This window comes from Merops nubicus, unplaced genomic scaffold (genome assembly GCF_000691845.1).
Source record: "Merops nubicus isolate BGI_N331 unplaced genomic scaffold, ASM69184v1 scaffold12691, whole genome shotgun sequence".
Classification (NCBI taxonomy): Eukaryota; Metazoa; Chordata; class Aves; order Coraciiformes; family Meropidae; genus Merops; species Merops nubicus.
The window spans coordinates 1-25,364 of NW_008586311.1; the positions used below are offsets into that span (position 1 = coordinate 1).

The 25,364-nt window shown below is 45.2% G+C and overlaps 2 protein-coding genes across 2 annotated transcripts in view; one reads left to right on the forward strand and one right to left on the reverse strand.

Annotated features, from left to right (window-relative positions):
- Positions 1-3,766: 3,766 nt before the first annotated feature.
- On the forward strand, positions 3,767-12,861 carry NUP54 (nucleoporin 54kDa; the record flags this gene model as incomplete). The annotated part of the gene is made up of 11 exons (XM_008948612.1): positions 3,767-3,850; positions 3,970-4,098; positions 4,795-5,024; positions 6,567-6,754; positions 7,626-7,822; positions 9,495-9,549; positions 10,117-10,210; positions 10,713-10,820; positions 11,145-11,264; positions 11,612-11,722; positions 12,050-12,861. Coding segments are annotated over 11 exons (1,445 nt in total), but the record flags the coding sequence as incomplete, so codon positions are not given.
- A 965-nt stretch (positions 12,862-13,826) lies between these two features.
- PPEF2 (protein phosphatase, EF-hand calcium binding domain 2) overlaps positions 13,827-25,364 on the reverse strand; it is a 13,578-nt gene continuing 2,040 nt past the window's right edge. Inside the window, exons 2-16 of the mRNA XM_008948613.1 lie at positions 24,414-24,541; positions 24,262-24,319; positions 23,216-23,391; positions 22,085-22,199; positions 21,168-21,214; positions 20,560-20,726; positions 20,441-20,477; positions 20,203-20,352; positions 19,111-19,446; positions 17,997-18,182; positions 17,482-17,624; positions 17,039-17,145; positions 15,217-15,380; positions 14,576-14,663; positions 13,827-14,005 (exon numbers count right to left, since the gene is read on the reverse strand). Of these exons, the coding sequence (XP_008946861.1) occupies positions 13,827-14,005; positions 14,576-14,663; positions 15,217-15,380; positions 17,039-17,145; positions 17,482-17,624; positions 17,997-18,182; positions 19,111-19,446; positions 20,203-20,352; positions 20,441-20,477; positions 20,560-20,726; positions 21,168-21,214; positions 22,085-22,199; positions 23,216-23,391; positions 24,262-24,319; positions 24,414-24,541 (2,081 nt within the window). The remainder of the gene's footprint in view (positions 14,006-14,575; positions 14,664-15,216; positions 15,381-17,038; positions 17,146-17,481; positions 17,625-17,996; positions 18,183-19,110; positions 19,447-20,202; positions 20,353-20,440; positions 20,478-20,559; positions 20,727-21,167; positions 21,215-22,084; positions 22,200-23,215; positions 23,392-24,261; positions 24,320-24,413; positions 24,542-25,364) is intronic.

The following is a 25,364-nucleotide window of genomic DNA, read 5'->3' on the forward strand; positions in this document are numbered from 1 at the left end:
CACATCGGGAGGCGTCCGGGGCTTACAGAGTCCTAGAGTCATTCAGGTTGGAAAAGACCTCTAAGGTCATCAAGTCCAACCATCAGCCCAACACAACCATGACCACTAAACCATGTCCCTAAGTCCCACGTCCATACGTTTTTTTGAACCTCGCCAGGGTTGAGGACTCCACCATCTCCCTGGGCAGCCTAGTCCAATGCTTTGCCATGCTTTTAGTGAAGAGATTCTTCCTGCTGTGCAATCTGAACCTCCCCTGGCACAACTTAAGGCCATTTCTTCTCGTAGCTAGTAGGTTGGGAGAAGAGACCAACCCGCACCTTACTCCAGCCTCCTTTCAGGAAGTTGTAGAGCACAATAAGGTGTCCCCTTAGCCTACTCTTTTCTAAGCTAGACACTCCCAGTTTCCTCAGCCACTCTTCACAAGACATGTTCCCCACGCCCCTCACCAGCCCCTCACTGTCTTTCTTGCACTGTGGCCCCCAAAACTGAATGCAGTACTCGAGCTGTGGCCTCCCCAGTGCCAAGTGAAGGGACACAATCACTTCTCTCCTCCTGCTGGACACACTCTTTTTGATACAGGCCAGGATGCTGGTGCTTGCCTTGGCCACCTGGGCATAAGAAGGTTGCTCTTCAGGTGCTTGTGATGCGGTGACACACAGTGGTGACTGGTTAATGCTGCCAGGTGACTTGGATATCACTTCTGATTGCAGTGGTGGTCCTCTGTGGACAAGATGCCCTTGGAAGTTACTTTTTGAGTGGTTTAAAAGATGGTGTTTAACTTGTAAGGCAAGAAAGACTTTTTGTCTCTTCTTTTGCTGCTGTCAGTTGATTGTCTTGGTGAAATGTAAGCCAGAGCCTTCCTTACTCTCACTTAGTAAAATAATTATTTGTTGGCTCTTAGACACTCTGAGTGAGTCCTTTGGACAGGGCTCATCATCACTGCAGTTAGCCTGGGCTGGGCTGCCTGGGCTTTCACTCTGACTTGGGCTGTTTCTGACTTTCTGGCCCCATCTTAAGTAAAAGATAATCTTGTTCTGCTTGTCCACTGTTACAAGGTTTATTATCGTGCTTGCAGACCAGTATTAGAGGGAATTCTGGGATCACATCCCAGGACGTCCCATTGTCTGTCTGTCCAGCATAAACCTGTTCCCAGCTACACCTGGGGACAAAATCTGGGAGCTGCTTTATTAGCCCATTTTTTTTTAGTGCTGAAAAGCCTGGATGCGTCAGATAAGATGCAGGTATCAAGCAATCTTAGGGGGTTAAAAATTACTTTTGATGGAAATGTTGAATCACATGGATATTAGCATAGCTTGAAATAAGATGGGAAAAATGTTAGCCACTTTATATGCAGTACAGTTGAAAAATAACACACAGCATGGGAGAGTGAGTTAAATAAAAAGCTTTTAACAGCCCTCCTTGCATTCTGTAGATAATGTCTAATGCCAGTTAATATCTTACTCTCATTTTTGACTGTGCCTGTTTTGTCCATGGTGATGGAAAAATATTTTGGCATTTCTTTCCTGAACCTACCGTCTCCTTAGAACTAATGTTACCTTGCTCTTTTTCTGCTTCCCGCTTGTCAGGATTTGGTGGGCTTGAAACTGCAAACTCCACTGCCAGTGGGTTTAATTTTGGGGGTTTCGGATTAACTGCTAATCCTGCAGTGAATTTTAATATTGGGAATTTCGGTGTTTCCACTACCTCAACTCCACCATTCAATTTTGGTAACAGTCTGGCAAGTGCAGGTAGATAATGCATAAATCCTTGTTCTGTAATAAATGTTTGTAGCAGGGGTCCAAGAATTACCTTGCAAACTGGGAATCTGTCTTTAGTACTGATCACCATTTCCAGTGAAGTCCGGGGATAGAATCTCCGGAAAGTGGAATGGGTTTGAGAACTGTAAGCCTGTAGGGTTTTTAACCTATTAAATTCTCAAGAAATAGCTGTTGATACATGAGATTCTTGGACTGCTGCAGTCATGTTCTCCATCTTCCCCCGTGTCTCCTCATCGGCCTCCCGTTGGCTGTCATGAATGCGCTACACCTCTGCGGTCTCTGTGGGGAAACGGGTTTGATACCATCAGTGCGCGATGCACCGCGGCCCTCTCCTCCCTGAACGCCCCGTGCGCTGGGTATCGGTTAAGGAAACCCTTCCCCGAGTGGATCTCTCAGCCCTGAGCTATAGGCTGATGTAATTTCAAGTTCAGTCCTTTCCACTTCACACAAAATGCCTACCTGTATGGGTTTCTATTGCTTTTACTCGTGTCCAGTTAGCCCAAGGGGGTCTCATCATTGCTGCTCGTATAGGAGTTGCACTCATCCTACAGCATCATTGCTCCCTGTGTTAGCATACTCTGACCTGTTCTGTGCACTCAGGGGATCTGGGCTGGGGTTCTTTTTTTTTTTTTTTTTTGGTTGGACTGTTTCTTGATTCAGATTTGAACTACTCCAAAAGAGAACTTGGATATTTAATTTTGCTTAGCAGTTGGCACTCTCAGATAGTTTTTCAGGAAAGACTAAGTTTGCTGTGAGTACAGAACTACCGAAAACTTGTCACCTGAGGGTACTCCCACTAGAGTTTCTCACTGGTGGGTAGGGCCAAAACTTAGTTATAGACAACAACTTATATCCACTGACATCAAGATGTTTGCTAAACAAAAATAAGTCACCTTTTGCTTTAAGCTTTTTATTTTGTATGTGTCCAGGAGGGCAGTAAGTGTAGTAGGTGTGAAGAGACCTTTTGTTTTTTTGCTGTTGATGTGCAAGTTAGTGGCAGCATCTTTTTGACAAATCCTTTATAGCAGACTGCCTTTGTTCATAGGAAAAAAAGCTTGAAACAGAGAGAACTGAGTTCCTTAGGGCTAGTCAGATGTCCCTAGGCTCCTGGTGCCTTGGCACTGCGATAGCACAGAGATGGGGGGGGGGGGGGGGGCGCCGGTGGGGGGGGGGGGGGGGGTGTCCCCCTCACAGTAGCACCTGTCTTGGCACAGCCACACTGTATTGGGCCCCTCTTCTAAGGGGGTAGATGGCAGGATGGGTTTCTCAGGGCTTTCTCTGCCACGGTGGAGCTTGGCCACTCGCTCAGGTCATCCCCTGCTAGCCAGTGGCCGGTTTGCTTGAAAACACCGGGAAGGCTGATTGCTTTTGCATCCGTGTTCCACTGATAGTGTTGGAACCTTGAAAGGAGATGATAGGGAAACTAGGCTTTAAAAAAAAAATACTTTGTAGAATTATTACCTGCGTGTAGGAAGAAATCAGTGCTGTGATAGCTTTCCCCTGTAGGCACAGGAGTTGTGTGCACCCTTGCCTCAGGCTTGGCTTGGTTTATTTCTGGGTTTGCTCCAGAGAGGTTAGGAATGCTTAAAAAGATCATAAAGCATCAGATAATTTGTTAAACACTTAGCAATAAGATGACTAGGAGTATTCCTGAGGGTGAATCTGAGAAACACCATTATTGGTTATGTCTGCCAGTAAGGAAAGCATGTCCTGGTGCTGGGAGGATGGGATGTTAGTGAACTGCTGCTTCTGCATTTGCGCTCTTGACACACCATAGATGTCTTGGCTTTCCGGTTCGTGTTTTCTCCCCCATTTCCTTGGATAATGAACTCGTTACTCATGGTCGCTGTGAACTACATGCTTGTAACATAATGCATCCATCTGTCAGCATCTCTTCTCATGACCCCCCTCAAAGCGTGCTGTTTATTGTCATGTTATGCACAGCTCACAACAGGCTATCTGCCTCACTTGCAAACTTCATTTGTTAGGTGCCTTTGGAGGATTTGGGACAACTACCACCACTGCGGCACCAGCGTTTAGTTTCTCTGCACCCACCAATACAGGCACCAGTGGTAAGAGAGTACAAGCCTGAAAGTATTTGCTTTAGAACTAACTGTAGTTCAATAATGTTTTGGATTGCACAGGTACTATTCTCCTATTTTTCTCAATAATTCTGTGCTTATTTCCCCAGGGCTCTTTGGTGCTACCCAGAACAAAGGCTTTGGATTTGGTACTAGTTTTGGCACCGGAACCGGCTTGGGTAGTGGGTTGGGAACTGGGCTGGGCTTTGGAGGTTTTGGTACCCAGCAGCAGCAGACCAGTAAGTACAGTCTTTGCTTGATGTACCCCGTCCTAGCAACGAAAGCATGAGGCTGCAGCAGGCACCTGAGCAGTGGGACAGAGGCACGATGTAGAAGGAGGCTGTTAACTCATCTCGGCACTGGTGAAGGCTCCTCAGAAGTTGGGCTTTTGAAATGCCCACCTTTGGAGCCCTTGCCTTTTTCTTAAACTAGAGCTCAGGCAAGTTCTTGAGCTTCACCCTTATTCTCAGGGTTTCTGACAACAATGTTCCCTCCTTTGGTTTGGCATTGGTAGGAAGGGTAGTTATGGACTGATGTTGGCAGTCATGGCCTTACTAGAAAGGGGAGGAAACCAGTGTTTAGTTTCCCTGTCAGCTGGATAATGACCAGCTGCAAGCTCAGAGTCCACCAGATTTATCACGACAAATCTGCCCTTTGGATTTAGATATCAAAGGTGTCAGATGATATCATGGATCAATATAGACATCTCAGTTAAAGAAAAAAATTTTCCTTCTGACTAAGCGTTCAGGAACTTCTGTTGCTGATGAAGATTGGGTGTAAAAAGACACTTCTAAAAACCTGATCTTGATTGATAGACGCATTCTGTGCGTTTATACTGCTTCTCAAAATGTGAAGTGGAAGCAGTGGTGCATGTTAGCGAGTGAGTCTGGCTTGGCTGGTAGAAACGTTCATTTGTTCTTCTTCACCCGACACAGCCTTGGGCAGCGGGTTGTTCAGCCAGCCCGCGCAGACGCCTGCCCAGTCCAACCAGCTCATTAACACAGCCAGCGCCCTCTCGGCTCCAACGCTCCTCGGAGACGAGAGAGATGCCATTCTGGCAAAGTGGAACCAGCTGCAGGCCTTCTGGGGAACAGGCAAAGGGTACTTCAACAACAACATCGCTCCGGTGGAGTTCACGCAGGAAAACCCCTTTTGCAGGTTCAAGGTACGGGATTGTTCAGCTGCCCACAGGCCCGTGTGAAGCAGCTGCTCTGCTTGCCGAGTTTCTCGTGGGTGTTAATTCCAGTTTTGTTACTGCAAACTCAGGGACAGTATTTCTCTGGGGAATGTACACAGCTCTGCTGCATAGTAAGGAAAAGGTTTGAGGATGTATAGGTGTTGGAGGTCTGGGTGTTGTTGAGTTACTAGATAATGAGTGCATATATGGATCACAAAATGAACTTTTTTCTATGCTAGCCTGTGAATTGAGCAGGTTTCTGGAAGTGTATTTTAATTTTTATTTGTTTAAGTCCCAATATTACAGAAAGCTTTTAAAATGATCTTCACACCTGAAAGAAGCTGTCAACATCTGGAATAAGAACTTCAGGGTCTTTCTTCATTGCTTTAGAAAACCCTCTGTGAACCTGGCCCATACATGCTGCTGTAAATACCCCTGCATTCTGCATTCCTCTGCCTTTAACCTTGCCAGTGCTACAGCTGACTCGGTTCCTGGCGTGGTATTGTCAGCAGTTCCAGGTCTTCCTTCTCAACAGAGAACCCCTAGGTTTTCATCCTCCACCAGTCACATGCCTACTGACTTTCTTGCTAAGCTTTGGGCTTGAAAGTGGATTTGGGCCAGGGGTGGTAATACCATCCTTTCCCAAGCTGCTGCTTTGGAGTGCAAAGTTTCTAACCTGCATGTAGATTAATACCTAATGAGGACTAGTTTTGACTATGCGCATAGTGGCACTCCTATAAAATCTTTGCAGCAACCAAGTGCCTGCATCATGAATGCTTGGATTCTGTTGCATTTTTAAACATTACCTGGAACGTTTTGTTTATAATCCACCTGAAGGCTTACTGCCTTGGAAGCAGTTGCCTAAAATGGTGTTAAAGTTTTTGGGGCTTTGAAAAAATTGCAAAGTATAAGTTGTGTGATGCAAAATCAGGTATTTTAGGGTTTCATTTATCAAAAGGAGAAATTTCCTTTTTAAGTTAGACAATGCCATGCAGTAAATTTTCTTTTGCTCCTGTGCCTTGAGTACTGATAATGCTGTTATGAATTTGTGTACCTGGAGTGAAATACTGAAAAATTCCACATATGCCAGCAATGAGATACGTCCAAGAGAAATACCAGAGAAGTTGGTAGTGCAGGTATCAGAGCAAAGCATCATAAGCTAGTTGGGTTTATTGCTTCTGTAAGCATCAGACATCTGATAAGGAAATCTTCCCAAAGGGTTTCATGGGTGTTTAAGGAATCCACTTATGCACAGTTCCAGCTTTGAACAAATGAGAAGCATGCAGCCCTTAACTGAGAAAAGTGTGCTTCTGAGTTGTGGAGCTGTTTCAAAAGCTATCTGCTGGTGGCCTTGTGAGAGGACATTTTAAAGGGTGATTGACTTCGTATTTCTGCATCTCGGAATATGTTGTGACTTAAATTTTGAACCAGTTGCTTTGAAAATTAAGGGGTTTAGCCCCTCCCCTTCATGCCACATAAATATGGTTGTGCTAAGTAATATATCCCCAGTTTTTGTTTGTTCATTTGCAGGCTGTGGGTTACAGTTTAATTCCCAACAACAAAGATGAAGATGGCCTCGTTGTCTTGGTCTTCAACAGAAAAGAAACAGATATTCGGAGTCAGCAGCAGCAGCTTGTAGAATCACTACACAAAATTCTGGGAGGAAACCAGACCCTCACGGTCAATGTTGAAGGCGTTAAAACAATGCCAGATGACCAGTATGTGAACTTTATGCAGTTTTGCCTTTTTATGCAGTATTCCATGTTATAAAGGGTTTGCTCTCAGTCTACTCTGTCTCCCTTTGTCTTTGATTTTGGATCTGTTCATCCCCAGTTTGATTTTGCATTTCTCATTCTATGATTCTGTGATTTGCATTGCTTTTTCTACAAGGTGCTGAGTCCAGTGTCTTTCCTGTGTTTCTTACTTGCTTTTACTGGAGCACAGAGCTGAGGATCTCAGGCCTCAGCTCAGCACAGGAAATGGGCTTCTGCAGACCCTGCTCAGCAGCCAAACTTGGAGATGAGGCTGGGTGGGATAAACACTGATTGTTTTAGGAACTGTGAGGTATTCTTCACTACATTTTGCTGCTGCAGAAGGGCATTGGGATGTACAGCAATAGTGTCTGTGCAGCGTCCTGTATTGCAAAGGTTTGTTTTGGTGGGCAGGCTGTTCCCAAGCTGGCTTGTGCACCTGCACTACCTCAGTGTGCTGTCTGCTTTGATTGGTTTGGGGCCTCAGGCTACTCTGCCTTAAGTACTTCAGCACCCAGGCATTTCTGCTTCTTACTTTGCCATTTTTTTTCCATCTGCTTTAAAGACCACAGGTTTTTGGATATTCTTAATATATGACTAATAACATAGTACGGTGGTTAAAGCTTGGGGGGGAGAATGTAATTTTGTAGAGTATTTACAGCTTTTCTCTTTTCTGCCTTGCTGTGCTAACACCTGTATTTGCTGGCTTTATCTCAGTTAGCTAAGGGATGGTAACAGGCAGCTGGAGAAGGGGTAACTGTTTTAGGGTTGTTGTTTATTGTGATAGTTCCCATATGGCCTGATCTTTTCCTGACCGTGTGCATTTTGTCTCACTCAGGACAGAAGTGATAATTTACGTTGTTGAGCGCTCACCCAATGGCACTTCCAGGAGAGTTCCTGCATCGACCCTCCATGCCCACTTTGAACAGGCCAACATAAAATCGTCCCTGCAGCAGCTGGGCGTCAACCTTTCCATGGCCAGAACAGAGTTTTCCCCCGCTCAAGTCAAACAGCTCCTGCAGAATCCGCCTGCTGGTTTGTGGTCTGGGCAGGTGCAAGGGGATGGTTGGGTCTCTGCTGGGGCTTTTTTTGGGTCTCTGGGAAAAGTGCAGTGTTTGGCCTGATGGGAAACACCTTTTAAAGCTACAAGAGTTTCTGGGGCTCTCTGACATACTGACGTTGTGCTTTTAATTACAGTTGGTTTCCCTGCTGAAGTGCAATGCAGTCTACAAAGGCAGTTGTAATTTATAAGTAATACACCCCTTCAGCACCATACTGACTAACTTAGCTAACATAAATCACTTCAACTTGTGCAATTAATAAAAAAAGTTAACTATAGAATAATCTTGTCCTTTACTCACTTCCTAGTGTTTGGGGGGGTCGCTTAGCCTGTATTTGTGACATCAGATAATACATATACAGCTTTGTTTTAGAGCAGTTAAGTGCTGCTTGTGCCACTTTGTAGGATAATTGTAGCTGATTTTCTGTCTGTGGTATTCCACGTAGTACATGCAGGTCATGGTCAGAGAAGGCAGCCTGTCGTTTCCAGCAGCCAGTATGTAGCCTGTTCAGTGAGACCTCAGTGTCTAAAAACACAGCAAAGTTTATGGAATCTGGATTGCAAAAAGAACCCAGCCTGCCCTTGCAGAACACAGAGACAAGCAGCCGTGCTTTCCACCTGCTGCAGCTCTGGGGAGAAGTAGCTGCTCTGTGCAGGAGTACTGGAGGTGTATCCTAAGGCCTCTGTAATGACGGCTGGCTATAGCTCCAGAGTCCGTGACTGAGAAGCTGAGTTTGTAGGCTGGCTAATCAGCAGCAAGATGTGCAAGGAGAGGTGTTAGTGCTGAGGTCAAGTCCCACCCAGAGAGATGAGTTTTGAAACGAAGACAATAGTTTTATGAGGAATGAGCTAGAATATTGTGGAGCCAAGAATGTTACGGTAGGCAGCTGCTGCCTTCCTCTTTAGGCTGACTTGAAAGTGTTAAACTACCAGAACTTTTTTTTTTTTTCTTTTAATGTCTCTCTGATCAAAAAGTCAATTGCTTCTCTGTCAGTGTTGTCTTTTTTTGTTGTGCATTTAATAAACCAATCAGATCAACAGTGAGGTTTGGAGAATGTAATAACTTTCATTGTGATGTTGATGTTCATGTACAGTTAAACTGCTTTTATTTGACATAACTACCTGATGAAGCAGTTCGTGGCAAAACAAGTAACTGTTTTGTCAACAGATAAAAAATCCATGGCCAGATTTTGTCAGCAACCATGATAATTCTTACCAGGATTATTTTGCCAGCTGGTTTGGTGCTTTGATCACTTAATTATTGATTGTTTTAAATTTTTTTTTTAGCACAATAAGCATCTTGAAGAGGGAAGATGAGCCAAGCGTAGCGTACAGTGGCAGCAGTAGAAGTTTTTCCTGTTGAAGTACAGATCGTCCAGTTCAGTCACCTATGGGTTGTTCTTTTCCCATGCTTTCAAACCAGTAAAAGTGCTTAAAAGCCTCTTGGACTGAACTTACTGCCACAGTCCAACACCAAGACCTTTAAGAACTATGCCTGTTTAATTAACCTTAATTTATGTAGTAGCCCTTCAGGTTAGCATAGTTCATTGAGTCTGTTTCCTAGTATTTTTCCTGCTTAACAGCTGTAAGACTGATACCTGTTCTCATCTATCCACACTAAAAACTTGTTTGTTTGGTGTTTTTAAGGTGTTGATCCTATTATATGGGAACAAGCCAAAGTTGATAATCCTGATCCTGACAAGTAAGTCTAATAGTCTGTCTGAATATTACAAAAAAAAACTTTGAAAGGGAGGAAGTATAGATTATTGTCTAGTAGCCTTCAGGTAATTTGCAAGACATATATTAGAGAATAACTTTGTCATGTGTTGATCTCATTTGAAGCAACGAGGATTACCAAAAATGCCTCTCTAATCCCATTACTCATCCAGGTGCTTAAGGGTTGTCAGGATCAAGAACTTTACTTGGCTTACTTCAAGTTGTGGTGTCCTCCATTACAAGGACTAGTTACTGTGACTTACTTTTTGCAACCATTGTGTTCTTGTTATTCCTGCAGCTGAAAGGGGTGTGACTTTGTACCCTCCAGTAGTTACAGATAACTTAGGTTGATTTCCTTATGAAAAAAGGAGGAGGTTGTTAGGAATAGTGAGAACTCTAGAACTTAGCAAAACAAGATACATTTATATATTATCTTAATTTATGTTAGGCCAAGATTGTCTGTAACTTTATATGAGTTTATATTTGTAATTATTAATCCATACCTCATGTCCAGTCTAAAAGTGTGTTATACAAAATACTTGTATTCTTGTAGGCTTATTCCTGTGCCAATGGTGGGTTTCAAGGAACTGTTAAGAAGATTGAAGGTCCAAGATCAGATGACCAAACAGCATCAAACTCGATTAGATGTAAGGTTTCTCATCTTTATTGTGATTGGTTGCTGCTGATGAAGGAAGTTCTGTTAAATGAGCTTCCCCCTGTGCCTTCTGTGCGTGGAGAACTGAAACTGGACCCATGTGCATGGGGCTGTGACTCTGCATCACAATTTATTTAATATATTCCTTAATTATTTCTTTTGGCCAAAACATGAGCAGTGCCTTTTGGCTTTTATTTTTTTGGGGTTCAAGCTTGCTGCATTGTTACAGGCTAATACAAATCAGCTAAATTAAGTTGTATTGACAGGGACTCTAATTTGGGCAGCCGATTTTCTAATGCCTTCCCAGTAGTGTATGAAAATAGATATAAATCAGAACAGTAGAGGTCTAGCAAAACACTTTCTGAAAGCATCTTTGGCAAGGACACTGAAGTTGCTGGCCTCAATATTGTTCTTAAACTCACGGTTTCCAATCGGCACTAACATGTTCTGTTAGCAGAAACTTGTATGACTTCTGACTCCCATCTCCTCTGCAGATAATATCAGAAGATATCAGTGAGCTGCAGAAAAACCAAACAACAACTATGGCAAAAATTGCACAGTACAAAAGGAAGCTGATGGCGCTTTCTCACAGAACGTTACAGGTAATGTGGATGAGGCACAGTCTAGTGGCAGAAAACAGAGAGGAGGGCGTGGGGTGACCTGGGCTATCCTGTGTGCGGCCACTGAAAATTAAATTCTGATTTCACCTAAATGATGCTGATTTAAGTAACAGGCAGAGCTGTTGGGGGAAGCTTCACATGTGCAGCATGTCTTACTACTTCAGGAACCTTTGGGCTCAGAAGCTGTGGGACTGAACAAATCTTATGAGAAACATGCTGGAGGAAGGGCAAAAAGACATGGCTGGGCTGGTGGGGAAAGAGATGGGCAAAGTCTGCTCTAATGAACTTGAAAGGCTTTTTTTGTAGGTGCTAATAAAGCAGGAGATCCAGAGGAAAAGTGGTTATGCCATTCAAGCAGATGAAGAGCAGCTTCGTGTCCAGTTAGATACAATTCAATGTGAACTTAATGCACCTACACAGTTCAAGGTGAGTAGCTAATACAGCTTTGCCAACAGCTCTGATTTTCCCCTGCTGATGACTGTACGTTTTCCAAACCATGCGTATCTGTTTGTTGTGGAAAGCTTTCAGAAGAGAAGTCCAGCAGTGTAACTAAGTTAGAACATCACACTCTGCTGCACAGCTGCTAGGTGTCTTAAGTATTTTTGAGTTCTTAGAAGTATCAGAGTTTCTTGTTCTTTTTTTTTTTCCTTTTTAAGAAATGCTAAGGAATAAGTAGCTGTGCTTCCTGCCTTGGTGACTGGAGGAGTGGAGCATGCTGGGGCTTTGACAGATGCACATGAATGTGTTTGATTGAAGCCTGTTTCTCTTCCCAGGGCAGACTGAATGAGCTTATGTCCCAAATCAGGATGCAAAACCACTTCGGAACAGTGCGGGCTGAGGAGCGCTATTACATTGATGCAGACCTCTTAAGGGAAATCAAGCAAGTAAGTATTACAGAATCCTGGGATACTCTTGGAGCTTCATAGTTTAAGCCAGCTATACGCTAAGTTGGCAGATGTATCTGGAATGACCTGTTTTGGTAGTTGTTTGATGCTGAAGTCCTTTTTCCCATTCTCAGGGACAATGCATCAAGGTGTTGTACAAAACCAGCCTATGTAGTTAGGCATAGAAAAGCTGGTTTGCCAGAAACCAGAAATTAAGCTGTGCTTTTTCAGTGTGCCCAGGCCACTGGCTGTGGCACCTTTGAGAAATACTACTTAAAAATCTGTGAAGTTGAACTGTGCTCATGTGGGTTTTTAAACTATCTGCAGCATCTGAAGCAGCAGCAAGAAGGCCTGAGTCACCTAATAAGCATTATAAAGGATGACTTGGAGGACATCAAACTTATAGAACATGGGCTGAATGAGAGCATTCCCATCAGAGGGGGAGTCTTCAGCTGACGTGGTGGATGCTTCTGGGCTTACACAGAACATGTTACTCGAGTTCATGGTTCACCTTCCAAGGCTAAAACTGTTGAGGTAAAATAAAACACGTATCTTCTAGGAGCAACGGTATTTTGGCTGTTATCTTTAGAATTAGCAAAGCCTCTTCTAAGCTTTTGAACTTGACCTTTGGAAGGTTTATATTTTATAAAGCTCTATATGCTTTAATAAAAGAAGGAAAACTGAATTTGTTCAGATACTGGTTTACTACAAAACTATATGTACTATTGTACATTTTTTTTCTTTTTTTTTTACAACAGCATTGTCCTAGAAATGCAGTGCCAAGGGAGTTGTTCTGCTTGTGACTTGATTTGTGGAAAGCTTAGCCTGCTTCCATGTTTTTGTCAAAACAATCAAGTAACATCATTATGTAAACAGCTAATTGAAACCATTACAGATATGTATGTTGCTGTAATTGTGTCAGTCTCTGCAATACCTGTAGTTTACTGGGGCAAGCTGCAGGAAGTTTGGTTCCAGTTTATGTCCTTCCTTTGGAAAGGATCTGAGGGTTATGTTTTTTTCTCACTTTACATATGTGAAATACACAAAGCTTCTCTGCCCCTTGACAACAGAATGTCTAGATCTTGTCTTCTGCCTTTTTCTAATTGCCAGAGAGTAATAAATTCAGTCTGACTTTGTAATAACTTGTGCACGGTGTTGGCTCCTTCTCAGCTACAGCAGCAAGTGTGGGACTGCTGACAACCCCGGGTTAAGGCACATGGTTCTCCATCAGGCCTGCAGGTGCCAGGCTCTCAAACCCATGCATGGCAGAGTTGACTGTACCACATGAGATAAAAATGTTGCTTTTTTTTTAACTCTGCAAACATTTCAAATCACCCACCATAATTGTACCATGCTTTGAAAACTTCTTGAACACACAGCATTGGCACTCTCTAGCAGGGGTGCTTCTTGGTCTACTGCCCTGGTCTTTGAAAAACAACTAATCTCAGCAGATTTCTTAATAAATCCCCCTGCTAGATACAGTTTTGCATGTGTGAGATGTGCAGTGGAGCAACACTTCAGAAAAAAACTGTTTAGTAGCTTCAAAAGTAGAGAACAAACTTATACAGCAAAGAAACAACAGAGGGGGAAGTGGGTATTGTTGCAGCACTGCTGCTGTGAACAATGTTGACAAACTAGAGGAGGCAGGAACAGCCCAGAACCAGCAATGTAGAAAAAAACTGTTTATTGAAAGGAAAGCTGGGCTCTAGCAGTTGCTACCTGGTAAAAACACCGCCTGCAAGAAATACCTTCACTTCCATTTTACTACATGTGAATAGACCAGTGGCATTTCATCACATGCACCAACAAGATAAACTAAATTGCATCTTCCCTTTGTGCAGGAACTTCTACTTGCCACACAGCCCCTTTATAAAAATGGCCAGAGGTGAAGCTCAGCTTGCCTATTTAACCCATTGCCTTCCACAGAGGGGTTGCAGCAGTTGGCTACGGCGGGCGCCGAGTGCAGGCAGGAAGTGCTACAGGTACCTGCTTTCTCTTCCCCTGTGTTGCAGCCGCAGGCGCCTTCTGCGGCGAGGTAGGAAGCGTTCCCCCTGGCTCTGCAGACAGTCAAGGCATTGGAGAGGGCAATCTCACCAGGTTCTCACTACTGTGACTGTTTGACAAGGCGGAAGGCTTCTAGGAACTCGTTGAAGTCGATGTTGCCATCCTTATTGAAATCAATGCTGCGAACCAAATCGTTGATGCCCTCATCCGTGAGTTCAATGTTCATGTGGGAGCTGAACAGCTTCCAGGTTTGGTGGAATTCTTCAAATGAGATGAGACCTGTGGAGAAGGAAGACACAGCCACCTCAGCACAAGATCACCACAAGTGCAGCTGCCACTCGGACCCTGCTCAACTTTGCTCTCTCCTCCCACCCCTGCTGCCTCCATTCCCCAAAGGAAGGGAGGAAATCACTCATCACCTTCATTTCACATACTGGAGCTAAATTTCCTAGCATGAGAACTCTGGCTGAAATAAAACTTAAAGCAGTAAAGAGACATAAGACAATTTGTGAGAACAAAATAAGGCAAAGACTCTTGTATTTTCTCTTTCCCAAAGTAATTTAGTGGCGATGACTGCTTGAGAGCAGGTAACACTCTAGATCCTGAGTATGGTGCATTGCTGTCATTTATCTCATCACAATTTCTGTTCTGCTGAACTCCTCCAGAACTCAATAATCATTAATTCTCTACCTTCAGAATGTGTCATGTTTGTGGAAACATGCAGTGATATTTCAAAAGCTCTTGAGGGAGAAGACTTAAGGTTTAAACCATTCAAAAATAATGTTGTTGTACATACTAAAGGGAGACCCAAAGTAGAGCGGGCTGCAGTGATCCACGCCTCCTGCTTACCTGAATGATCTCTGTCTATGATCCTGAATATGGTCTCCAGGTTGGATCTGTTCCGATAAATGACTTCCAGCAAGCTCGACTGGATGTGCTGCAAGACAACGGGGTCAACGCTCCTTCTACCCTTCTGACAGCTCTCTGCTTTCTCTGAGCAGTTACTGCACACCTCCATACTACAAATATTTGCTGTGTGCCTAACAAAACACATTTATGGTGACTGGACCCTCAGTGCAACTCTGCATTAGGGCACGTCTGAAACCTCCCGTCACTTCCAAACAGCTTTTCAGGGTTTACAGAGCAGACAGTGGCTTCAGCTACAGTTTTTAACTACTGCATAGTTTTGCTGGTGTAATCAAGAAACTGCAACTCAGAATGGAATGTAGTTTTCCTACTCAAAAGCCTGCATCCAAAACTACCTTGGGTTTTGATTTCACATGCGTCATCAATTTCCACAGCGGACTGCCTGCCTCTGGACTACTTGAATTCATGCAAGCTTTTCCACTGACTTTGATATCATTTTGAATTACACCAGAACCATCCCTTCTCCTTTTGTACCTTTTTTTCATACTTTTCGTGGTTCCACATGCTGGGGATTCGGTGAGCTGCTTTGTGTCAGGCTTTGAGGGCAGGGGATGAGTCCTTACCTCTCGGCTCCGCTGCTCCATGGCCAAGTCTTCGAGCCAGGACCGGTACTCCAGCACGCCGTCCACGGCGCTGCGCACCAGCTGCGGCCGCAGCATCCGCCAGGGCAAGCCCAGCCGCAGCACCGACTCCACGGCTGTCGCCCAGCTGCTCAGCGTGATCCTTCCTGTAAGGAAGGGGGAGAGCCACAGAGATCTCTGAGACTCAGGCAGCTGAAAGCCCGTGAAGGCAAAGCAAAAAGTCTAGAGCAGTATGTAAATGTAGTGTACCACGCTGCTGACAGCAACAGTGCTATTTCTCCTTGAGCATTTAGGAAAAAAAATCCTACGTGGCTGTACAAGCGCCAGGCACAAGAGCACCTGCTGCTCCCCCCAGCCACAGCAAGCTTCTGATGGCTGCAACAAATCACAGCCAAGGGGCTGCAAACATCTGAACAACAGAAAGACACAAACTTTGGGTATTTCCTTATAAATGTGTGGCCTACAGCTAGGGCCATTCTGCAGATCGTGGCCTACACCACTGCACTGGTACTTCCTCAGTGACCCAGGAGCATGAAAAAGCCTCTAGTTTAGGACTTTTGTGAACAATTTTGCTAGGGAAGAAAGCGTGAAAGCAGTTCTGCCAGCTGCTGTGTCCCTTTTCTCCCCTGGCCCACAAATGGACAGATCTCAGCAGCACATGTTACTCACTGCACCAGCAGAGCACTCCTGTCAGCCAGAGAATTAGGAACTCTCAGTTCTGACATAAAGCTCTGACAGACAGCTGCCATGCAGGACAGCCCTCACTTTTCCCAGTCATTTTAGACACCAGGGATGAAAGGGCTCTAGAGACTAGACAGCCCTTCCCCAGTGACACATGACAGATATGTTTCAGGTCATCTTTTTCCAATGCTTCATCAGTACTCCTGACCCAAAGGTTGTCCTAGTACCAAGCCTAAGTGGCTGCATGCTAGGCTCATCACCTCTTGCCCCAGCTCTGGGGCATTAACAGGTTCCCAGCAGAGAGACTGAATAACAGCCAACAGGAGCAATGCTCTGGCATTGTCTGACGTAGCCTGTTCCTATGAGCTGATGATGATGATCAGCGAGGTGTCTCCCAACCAGCCGCACACGCAGCTTAGACACTTGAAATGTTGGGGTTTGAACCCCGAGCCCCCGAGTTAAGGTTGACATATGGGTGATTCCCACAGCCCTTCATAAAGAGGTGGTGAGTTTGCCTTATAGCTTCCCCCCAGGGTGCGGCCGGCCCTGCAGGGAGAGCCATAAGGGAAATGAGCCCCAGGGGTCCCGCATTGAGTTGACAGAGGTCAGGTGTCTGCTTGGGGATAAAAGCTGGGACCACTTGCAGGGAGTCAGGAGTGTCTGTCTGTGGAGTGCACTCCCCAGAGCTTCCTGGTTCAGGGCAGACCTCCTGACTCTCCCTGGAGGTGGGCCCCAGTCCGTTTAGGCCTTTGCGAACGCGGGTCGATCGGGGTAGAGTTGCCATGTGGGCACCTTTTTCTTATGCGTTTAGCTGGCTTGTTTGGCTGTTTCCCATGCCAACTATGGGCAACCTCGGGTCACTGTTTGTACCACCTGTTGTGGGCCGGGTCATGTCGTTTGTGGGATCGTTGGGGGTGGCGTCGATCATATCTGAGCTTGTTGACCTGTTTGTACCCCCGGCGGTCATTCATATAGTAACATTTCTGTCTACAATACAGTCTGCATATTGGTTCATCTCCCTGCTGGTACTATCATTTTTGTTGGGCCTGGTCATTGGCAAAACGACACTTCAATCCTTGTCTGACCAGGGAATTAACCCGGGTGTCCCTCAGCTCAGATTTACCCGTGTTGTCCGTATCGTAGGCCTTGAAGGCGGTGATGAGGGCTGAGGTGTGAGCAAAGAGCTTTTCCCGCAAGGCTCGAAAGGCCGACTCCTCTACTCTGCTGATTCTGGAGGATGCAGAAAAGAGAGAAGAACATTAAGGAATTGCCACAAAGTGCAAGAGAAACTGCACCTTTCCAATCCTTCCTCTGACCTGTCCATGGATTGCTCAGACCCTTGCACAACTGCTCTGTGCAGCTAACACTCATATCCCCCTCTGATCTTGATCAAGCCTTGAGCCTCCCTCAGTCATTTCCATGCAAGTCTTGAATCCTAGTGTTATTAATTAGTAAATCCAGCCATGAAAGTTCAACTCCAGAGTCAAACTTTCTCAAAGCTTCAAAACTTTTCCCTCTCTGTTGGAATTTTGACTTGGTGAACACAGAGCAACCAGAAAGCCTTGCCTTTGGGTCATGGTGAGAGTATGGGCTGTCTTGTTTGCTTGGTACTGAACAAAATGGGGGATGAGGTCTGGTCCCAGCTTCACGTAGGCTCCCCTGTTGCTGCCAATCTCATAGTAGTTTGAGGCTGAAAATATGGTCAGCACCTAATGCCCAAAAAGAGAGGCACTTACAGTCAGTACATAGATCATCTATTTTTTATAGATATATCAATGAAAACAACACTGGGGGGACAATGGCGCAAACAAGTTCTGACCTTTTCTCAACTACCGTACACAAGGATGTCCTTGGCCTGCACAATGCATGCCCTCAACAGAGCAGGTAGCTCCAGACTGTCCTGCCCTAAGACCTCAGCTGGGAACACACTCCAGTAATTCCCAGTAAGGCTGTTCAACAATTTTGCATGTGCTTAACAAAGTCCTGCTGGAAGAAATGCAGAGCTGGGACAAGCCGCCACGGAAACTCCGCCCTGGCAGGGTGGAAAGCCAAGTATCCTTCACACCACCCTGGTCACTGACCTTCCGGTTGTGACAGAACTCGTAGCCCTCTTGCTTGCACTCGTGGGAGCGGATGAGGAACTGCAAGTTGTACTTCGCAAGGATCTTCGCTGTCACGTCAGGCCCAAAGTAGCAGCCACCACCTCGCACTGTATTTACTCTGCAACCCTCCTGAGGCATGGGGTCACTCCAGAGAATGTCTAAAATCTGCAAGGATTGGAAAAGCTCACTGAATAAAGTGTACCTGGCAGTACCCATTATAGCTTACTAAGCACATGTATCTCTGAATCCCTCCCTGGACTGCTGCTATTTACCATAGTGCAGGGAAACATCCACTTCCTGCGTCCCAGGTGATCTGCCGTACTGTGACCAGGACTGTCATAGGCATGGTCCACCAGAGGTGACAATACTGTTGGCCAGGAGCTACAGGCACACCTAAAGTGCCTCGGGGAAGAGGGATGTCCATAAATTGGGCCTGACACAAGCTTTGCCTGTGCTGCCTCTAAGGTTTCAAAGAGCCTTGCCAGTCCTCCATCTCAAAGCACACAGGTCCAGGGGCAAGAACACCCATCAGATCCTGAGGCTATGAGCTGGCTTAGTATTAAACTCCTTTGCTCTCTAGCCAGGACATCTCACAGCCTCCAGAAGTGTAAGTAAATGTTGACTCAGCAACAACTATTTGGATTAAAGTTTAATCTCTTTAACCCTGACCTCAATATATAGTTTTATGCTGATAAGGTGTGCCATGCTGGGATGTCATATGGAACCCAAACTAAGGAATGATGGCTTCAGGGCGCCCAGAAGGGGCTTGCAGACAGACTGGTCTAGCACAGACAGGAAGCCAAGTTCCCAAGCTCTGACTTGCCTCGCAGTCCACTCACAGTGCAACCCAGCCGAACCCACAAACTCAGTCTGCTCTTGGTACCCAAGATCATGACTCACCCATCAGCACGTGACGTGCTCACTCCTTACCTGCAGATCTGACTTCACCATACAAAGCAGGAGAAAAATCTCTCTGCAGACAGCTCTAGGCACTGACTGACATATTTTGTACTGAGATTCCTCATAATGGAGAGCAAGCCTGCAGGAGGCACCCACTGCCCATAGAGCTCAGGGCCACGCTTAGACTCCTCACCTGCTTCCACTCCTCCTGGCGAGTCCAGCATGGCCCGTCCAGGTCCGTCAAGGAGACCACGCTGGAATAGGTGGGCTCCTCCGGCTCCGACTCGCTGATGTCCACCAGCCGGCGGCACCACTCGATTTGCTCCTGCACTGTCTGCCGGACCCACCTGGAAAACTCCAGCCTGTTGGCCACGCTGGGGGCCGGCGCCGGCCGGGGCTGCGGACATATGCTGGGTACTGCCTCGGGCCCTGCTGGGTCAGCCTCTGCTTTGCTCTCCCCGTTTATTTCCTGTATCTCCACATTTCTATTCAACTCCTTTCTTTTCTTCCCTCTTAATACAGAAATAAACTGAAAGAGGTAAGAGAGAAAAGAGAGCTGGTCACACTGCTTGGAAACTTACATTTCCAGCTCTAACACCTTCCATCAGCAGCTGTCAAATGACCCAAGCCTCTGAGCCTCAATTCCCTTTGCTGATTAATTGTGGGGGAAGACCAGTGCCATCCTCTCAGATGTGCCATTCTTGGTTTGCAGCTGGGGCCCCACATCCATCCTGACTACAGTTCCATCTCTTCTTCACTGACTTTATGCTGCTCAGACATTTCACAAAAGGCAGAGTATGTGGATTTAAGCTGCAGTATGAACTAGGCAACAGAATGAGGGAAGGACTAATGACAAGTGCTTGTTATTACATCTGGAGAAGAGAAGTAGTAGTTTACAACTAGAAAGTGAGACAGACACAAGTTAAACAACTTAGCAAAATCCTTCTGGAAATCTAGGGGGGAAACCTGGCTGAGGAACTGGAGGGCGAAGTCTCATCATCACTGTGTTTTTAGTAAGTGCCAGCACATCTATCTACCCATGCTGTTGTCTTCCACTACGCTGGCTACAAGCCTTACGTCTTCCAGAAGCCGAGAATGTTTCTTCCCTTCACATACGCTGAAACTGAAGCGATCCACTCCAAGCTTCTACCTAAACACAGTTTCTCTAGGAAGACCATCCTTCAGATTTGTCTGTTAAACAGCAAAGCTGACGTGTAGAAATAAGCTCCTCACCACAAATCCGCAACACTGTTTTTTCTCGTAGTATCCAGGAAATAAAACCTACTTTGTTCCTTTGAATTTTCTCAAGCATGTCCAGATCAGTGGTGTCAGAGATGCCCCCGTGTATAATGAGGACTTTCTGATCAATCAAGGTGGCCAGGGGAAGCCAGCAGAAGACATTCTGAATCATCTTCAAGATTTTCTTTCCATGCACCTAGGATGGGTCAGAAAAGAAAAGATGAAGCATTGAGCCTTCACAGTCCACCACTCATGTGGTAAAGGAGACATAATCATACGCCTACCTTGTATTTCTGCATTACTTCCTTGGTGAAACCATAGCTGAAGGAACAGGAGAAGAAGTTCAGCAGGCTTTCACAGCGACACCCTTGACATCGTGATCAGCCCCACACAGAACCCATACCGTAAGTTGACCATGTGGTCCTCATGGTTTCCACGGTTGAGGTGAACCTCCTTTGGGTAGATCAAGAGGAAGGTAAAGAGGATGATGAGGATCTCAAGGGACTGTTTGCCTCTGTCTACGAAGTCCCCGTTGAACACATAGGACTTGGAAGGGGACGGAAGGCCATTCTGTAAAAGGAAGGGACAGGCAGATGTTATGAGAGAAGCCTCCCCGTTTCCCTGTCACACATACCACACACACTCCTCCCAGATGCACGTTCTCTCGCTCCTGCCCCAGCTCACCTTATTCATTAGATCCAGACTCTTATTTTTATCCTGTAGGCTCCCAGTGGCAAACGCACTGGAAAGCAGAAGCTGGCAGTCCGGAAGGGTTGTTATTGGTATCAGCACTTACAAAATGTCCACTGGCACTTCCCAAACTTTACATATATATCAGATTTCGAAGTCAGCAAGGGAGTAAGCTGCTGCTTCATGAACCCATTTCAGACCCACCAAAGTGTCCTAGACAATGGTACGTGAGGGCCCGGTTTTGCAAGAGCTTCTCAGCGTGACCCATGCGATACCTCTCACACTGTCTGGCCAGCCTCCCTCTCCAGATACAGTGCCTACCTTGTAAAATATGAGGAACAAGTCATCCAGCTGGCCGTGCAAGTCTCCTATAGGGCACAAAAAGACAAGTCACAGTATGTTTAACTTAAAAAGACAACAATAAATAACCTCTTATGAAGTAGCTCCTTTGTAAATTAAAGACCACTGAAATATTTTGGAAGTGCAAGGTACAAGTTTCTTTACGCTAAGGCAATGTGCCCAAGGGTGGAAAAGGGTCATGAGGTAAAGGCTTGAGCTAAAGCCAAGGACAGCAAAAAACTGACACCAGCTTCTAAAGACTCTGATTCAGAAGCTTTGATCATTTATCTCTTGTGATGACACAAGATGGCACAAGAAACTGACTTTGATCGTAACACAGGAGAAAGCTTTGCATACTGAAGTAATAATCAAACTAAATTATCATTTAATACACTATTGGAGAGACAAGTTTATTTTCCAGAGGCTGACTGCACACACAGGTCTGTGCTGAGTACATATTTCTCAGAAATATCTACTCTTTAAACATTAGTCCTAGAGTAGTAAAATAGTGGTGAAAACTTTGTCTCTTTCAAATTTACTTAACAGGACACAAAGACATGTTAGTAGCTGCAGGCCTTTGTTGTTTAAATAATCCCAGGCCTCAGAACAGGACAGAAAATGACAAGAGCTTTGAGGCCATTCCTCACCTGGGTGCAGCTTCTGTGGTTTAGTAAAACGACTCCAAGTTTGGGGTGACTGAACATGGACAAATTTAAAACCAGCTGAAAAATTCTCTAAATCTTTGCTGTGATGTGTAACAATTTTAAGAGCCACAGGCCATCATTATCACCTTTCATCTCCCCTTAGACAAGCATATATGTCGGTTTAAGTCTTTCCTGCCCCTTCCACCTGAGCGCTCTGCCCCAGAGACTTCGTGGTGCTCTCCCAGCCAGACATACCGCACACGGTGACCTCCTCACTGTAGCAGGTGGAAACGTGACTGATGTTTGGCAACTGCTTGAGGTGCTTCCTAGTCTCATGCAGAAGGTTTAAGACATAGCGAGCGTGGAGCTGCTACTAGGAGAAAGCGAAGGGATTAAAGCAGGAAATTAGTGACCTCTGAGCAGCAACACAGCTCTGTCTGCAAAGGCCCCACCACGATAGCCTGGATGGCAGAAACACTAGGACAACCTATGGGCTTACAAACAAGCTGAGGCAAATATTTGGCGACAGCAGGACAGAAGAGACTCACTCAAAGCAGCCCAGCCTCAGCGCTGGCAGGGCTGGCAAGAGACACCAAAAGCCAAGAGAACCCTAGCAACCGGTGGTCAAGGCTGTAGCCTCTAGGCAACAGAAATTCCAACCCAATATCACAGGTAAGAAGCTGCTTCTTTAGATCTTTCTTACCCTTTTCCACAGGAACCCAGGCCCTGAGCTGCCATGTGTCCTGCAGAAATATGTGCACTCAAAGCCAGGGTGTAGGCTTTTAATATTAGTCAAGACTTTAGAGACCTTGGTTTTAGAAGTAATTTTGTTTGTAGAGGGGATGCTCTGGCCTATTTGCAGTTCAGCACCTTGACTGAGGGATGGCAGCAGAACGCTACAATTTTACGAGTTGTCTTGTTGGTGCTGATGAATTGGTACTGGAGCTTCTCATCAGAAAACTCACATTCTACATTTTAAATACGAGTCAAGGTTGCATGGCACAAAACAATTTTCAACAGGTGTTTCCATCTTGGCCATCCTGTACTTTTTTTTTACAAATTGAGGAATCACAGCAGGAAATGTCAGAATATTTCCATGTGGACTGTTGTGGGTTTTTTTTCCCTTTAAAAGTGAAATTCAGGTTAATATTGGCACACATCTATGAAAAGTTTTCAGTTTTGTCAAAACTACTTACATTTTTTTCATAAAGGAAAAAAGTTCTTATAGCAGGGGGAAATGTTCACCAGATCATTTCCATCACCCTTTGCTTAAACAGCCTGCCAGCTGGTTATATTGCAATCAGCTTAGCTTATTAGAAAGTCTAAACTCAAATTATCTATCCTACAACCCTGCAGAGAGGAGTGGTTCCCTTCTGGGATCCTTACTTGTTTCTGTTTGAAAGCTTCCAGCAAGGCAGTCGCATGGTCAGGGAGGAGTGGGAAAGAGAGACGTGGTCCAGTGTAGGAGTCTGGCACCTCCAGGGATTCGTAGTCACAGTATTTTTCCAGCTCTGCCTCTTTGAAGCTTTCCCCACTTATGAACATGCGACTGATAAAATCCCCTGGATGCCAGATTGGGCAGATTGATGTTCATTGTTTTTTTTTAAAAAGGAGAAAGACAAGAAAAAGTTAAGTTGGCTCAATATACCGTTCTAGTAATTTGCTAAAGAAAAGCAAATTTTTTTGGAAATTTGTATAAATATGCATTTTTTTTATTGCTGTAACATCTCAAAGCCCAACTGAAGGAATGGGATGTTACTATCCTGTTTTCTATAGACAACACAGAAAAAAAAAATCTTCCTCAACAGAGCTTTGCTGTAAAACACATGGGGTGGCAGTGAGAAAAAGGTGGCAGTTTGAAAGGAAGGAGCGAGGACTTGAGCAGGTTATGATCAGGAAAGTAAATAGTTAATTTTGATTTACTGCCATCAGATTTCAGAGCTAAGCTCATTAGCAAGTTCCCAGCACTAAGAAATAACATATAATGGGCTCTGCCGAATCAGGAAGATACTGTATGGATTCCCACAGCATTTGTCCCCACCCCATTTATAAGTGAGAGACCAGATATAAATAAATTGATCCCCTAGAGCACAGTCCCCTGAAGATAGATTCAGCTGCTTCAGAAATGAACTCTGCAAAGCCCTGGTTACCAAAAAGGCCAATTTCTAATACTATTCTTAAAAAAACATACTGAGCTTTATTCCCCTTTCCAGCTCCTAAGGAACAGGAGTTGCCCCAAATCCCTCACACCGCTCTGACAGTCTCCAGACAGTTCTCTCCCTATCCAAAAGTCCTGAAGCCATCACTCTTCAGGCTCTCTCTTTTGGCCCCCTTTGGCATCCTGAAGGGCCAGCACTGGGAAACAAATCAATACTGGGTGCAACCTTCTGAGCTGCTGGTGCCGCGTCTATGAACAGCACGTAGAAACTTACTCTCTTTACTGCTGCTCGGCGTGAAGTGGTCCATGAGGTAACTGAAGAAGTTGTGAAGCTGAAAGAAGAGAGAGGGCCCACCATCATTAACCATGGAATTCTGCAGAGCAGCAACTTCACATGATCTTCCCTAAACCATGACAGCACCTTACCTTGATCTGATCCTGCTCACATGCGTACTCAATGGATTGGAAGATCCTCCAGGTGCAACGTCGGCGCATTTCCAGCCGAGCAACGTGGCGCCGATACCACTGTTGGATCAAGACAGCTGCCTTGAAAGCTGGGGGACAAAAGCAGAACCTGAGGCTACACAAGAAGCTTGGGAAAACAAGACACTGAGTCCCCTTCCAGAGCCTTAAAATATGAGGTTTTTCTACCCTTAAGCCAAACAAATATCTCAGCTTTTGCAGTTCTTGACTTTTTTATTGTTATTTGCAGTTCAGGAAGGATCTATTCTAGTATAAATGTTAACATATTATTACCTTAGAAAAAATTAAAAAGAAAATTAACACCAGCAATGAAAAAAGGGAGTTAGAATTTTGGCTGTTTAATGATGTGGAATGAAATGCCAGGAGTTTCCAGGTGCCTTGTCATGATTCAATCCACAGCTAGCACCGGCACTGGGTCATTCTCTCCAAATGATGGCTCTTTGCCCTGGTTGTGAAGACATAACCATTCCTCTGCATTTCCCCAATTCCTGCGTTTTTCATTAAAAGATTGTCTCACATGGGGCATGTGCATATTTAAAGTGAAATACCTTGATGCAGTTCCCCATTTCCTTTTTTAAGTTCTGCCACAGAACTGTATGTGCCTCTAGAAACTCTTCCATCTACAGGCTGGCCCAAAACCCAAAGGGAGATGACAAAGTTACAGGGTTGCCCTGCTGCAGAAGCTCATATTGCTTGGCAGCTGGGTTGTGAGAGCACTGCCCCATTCACCAAAACAGGAAGAGCAATGGTGGCATGCGGGGGTGGAAAAGCTTTATAAAAAGAAGGAAGTCCCTCACCCCTACCCCAAAGGCTGCTAAGTGCTGGGAAGAGACAAAGAGATCACATTAATACAATTAGCTTGCATTAATTATATAACATAAACCACCCTCCAGG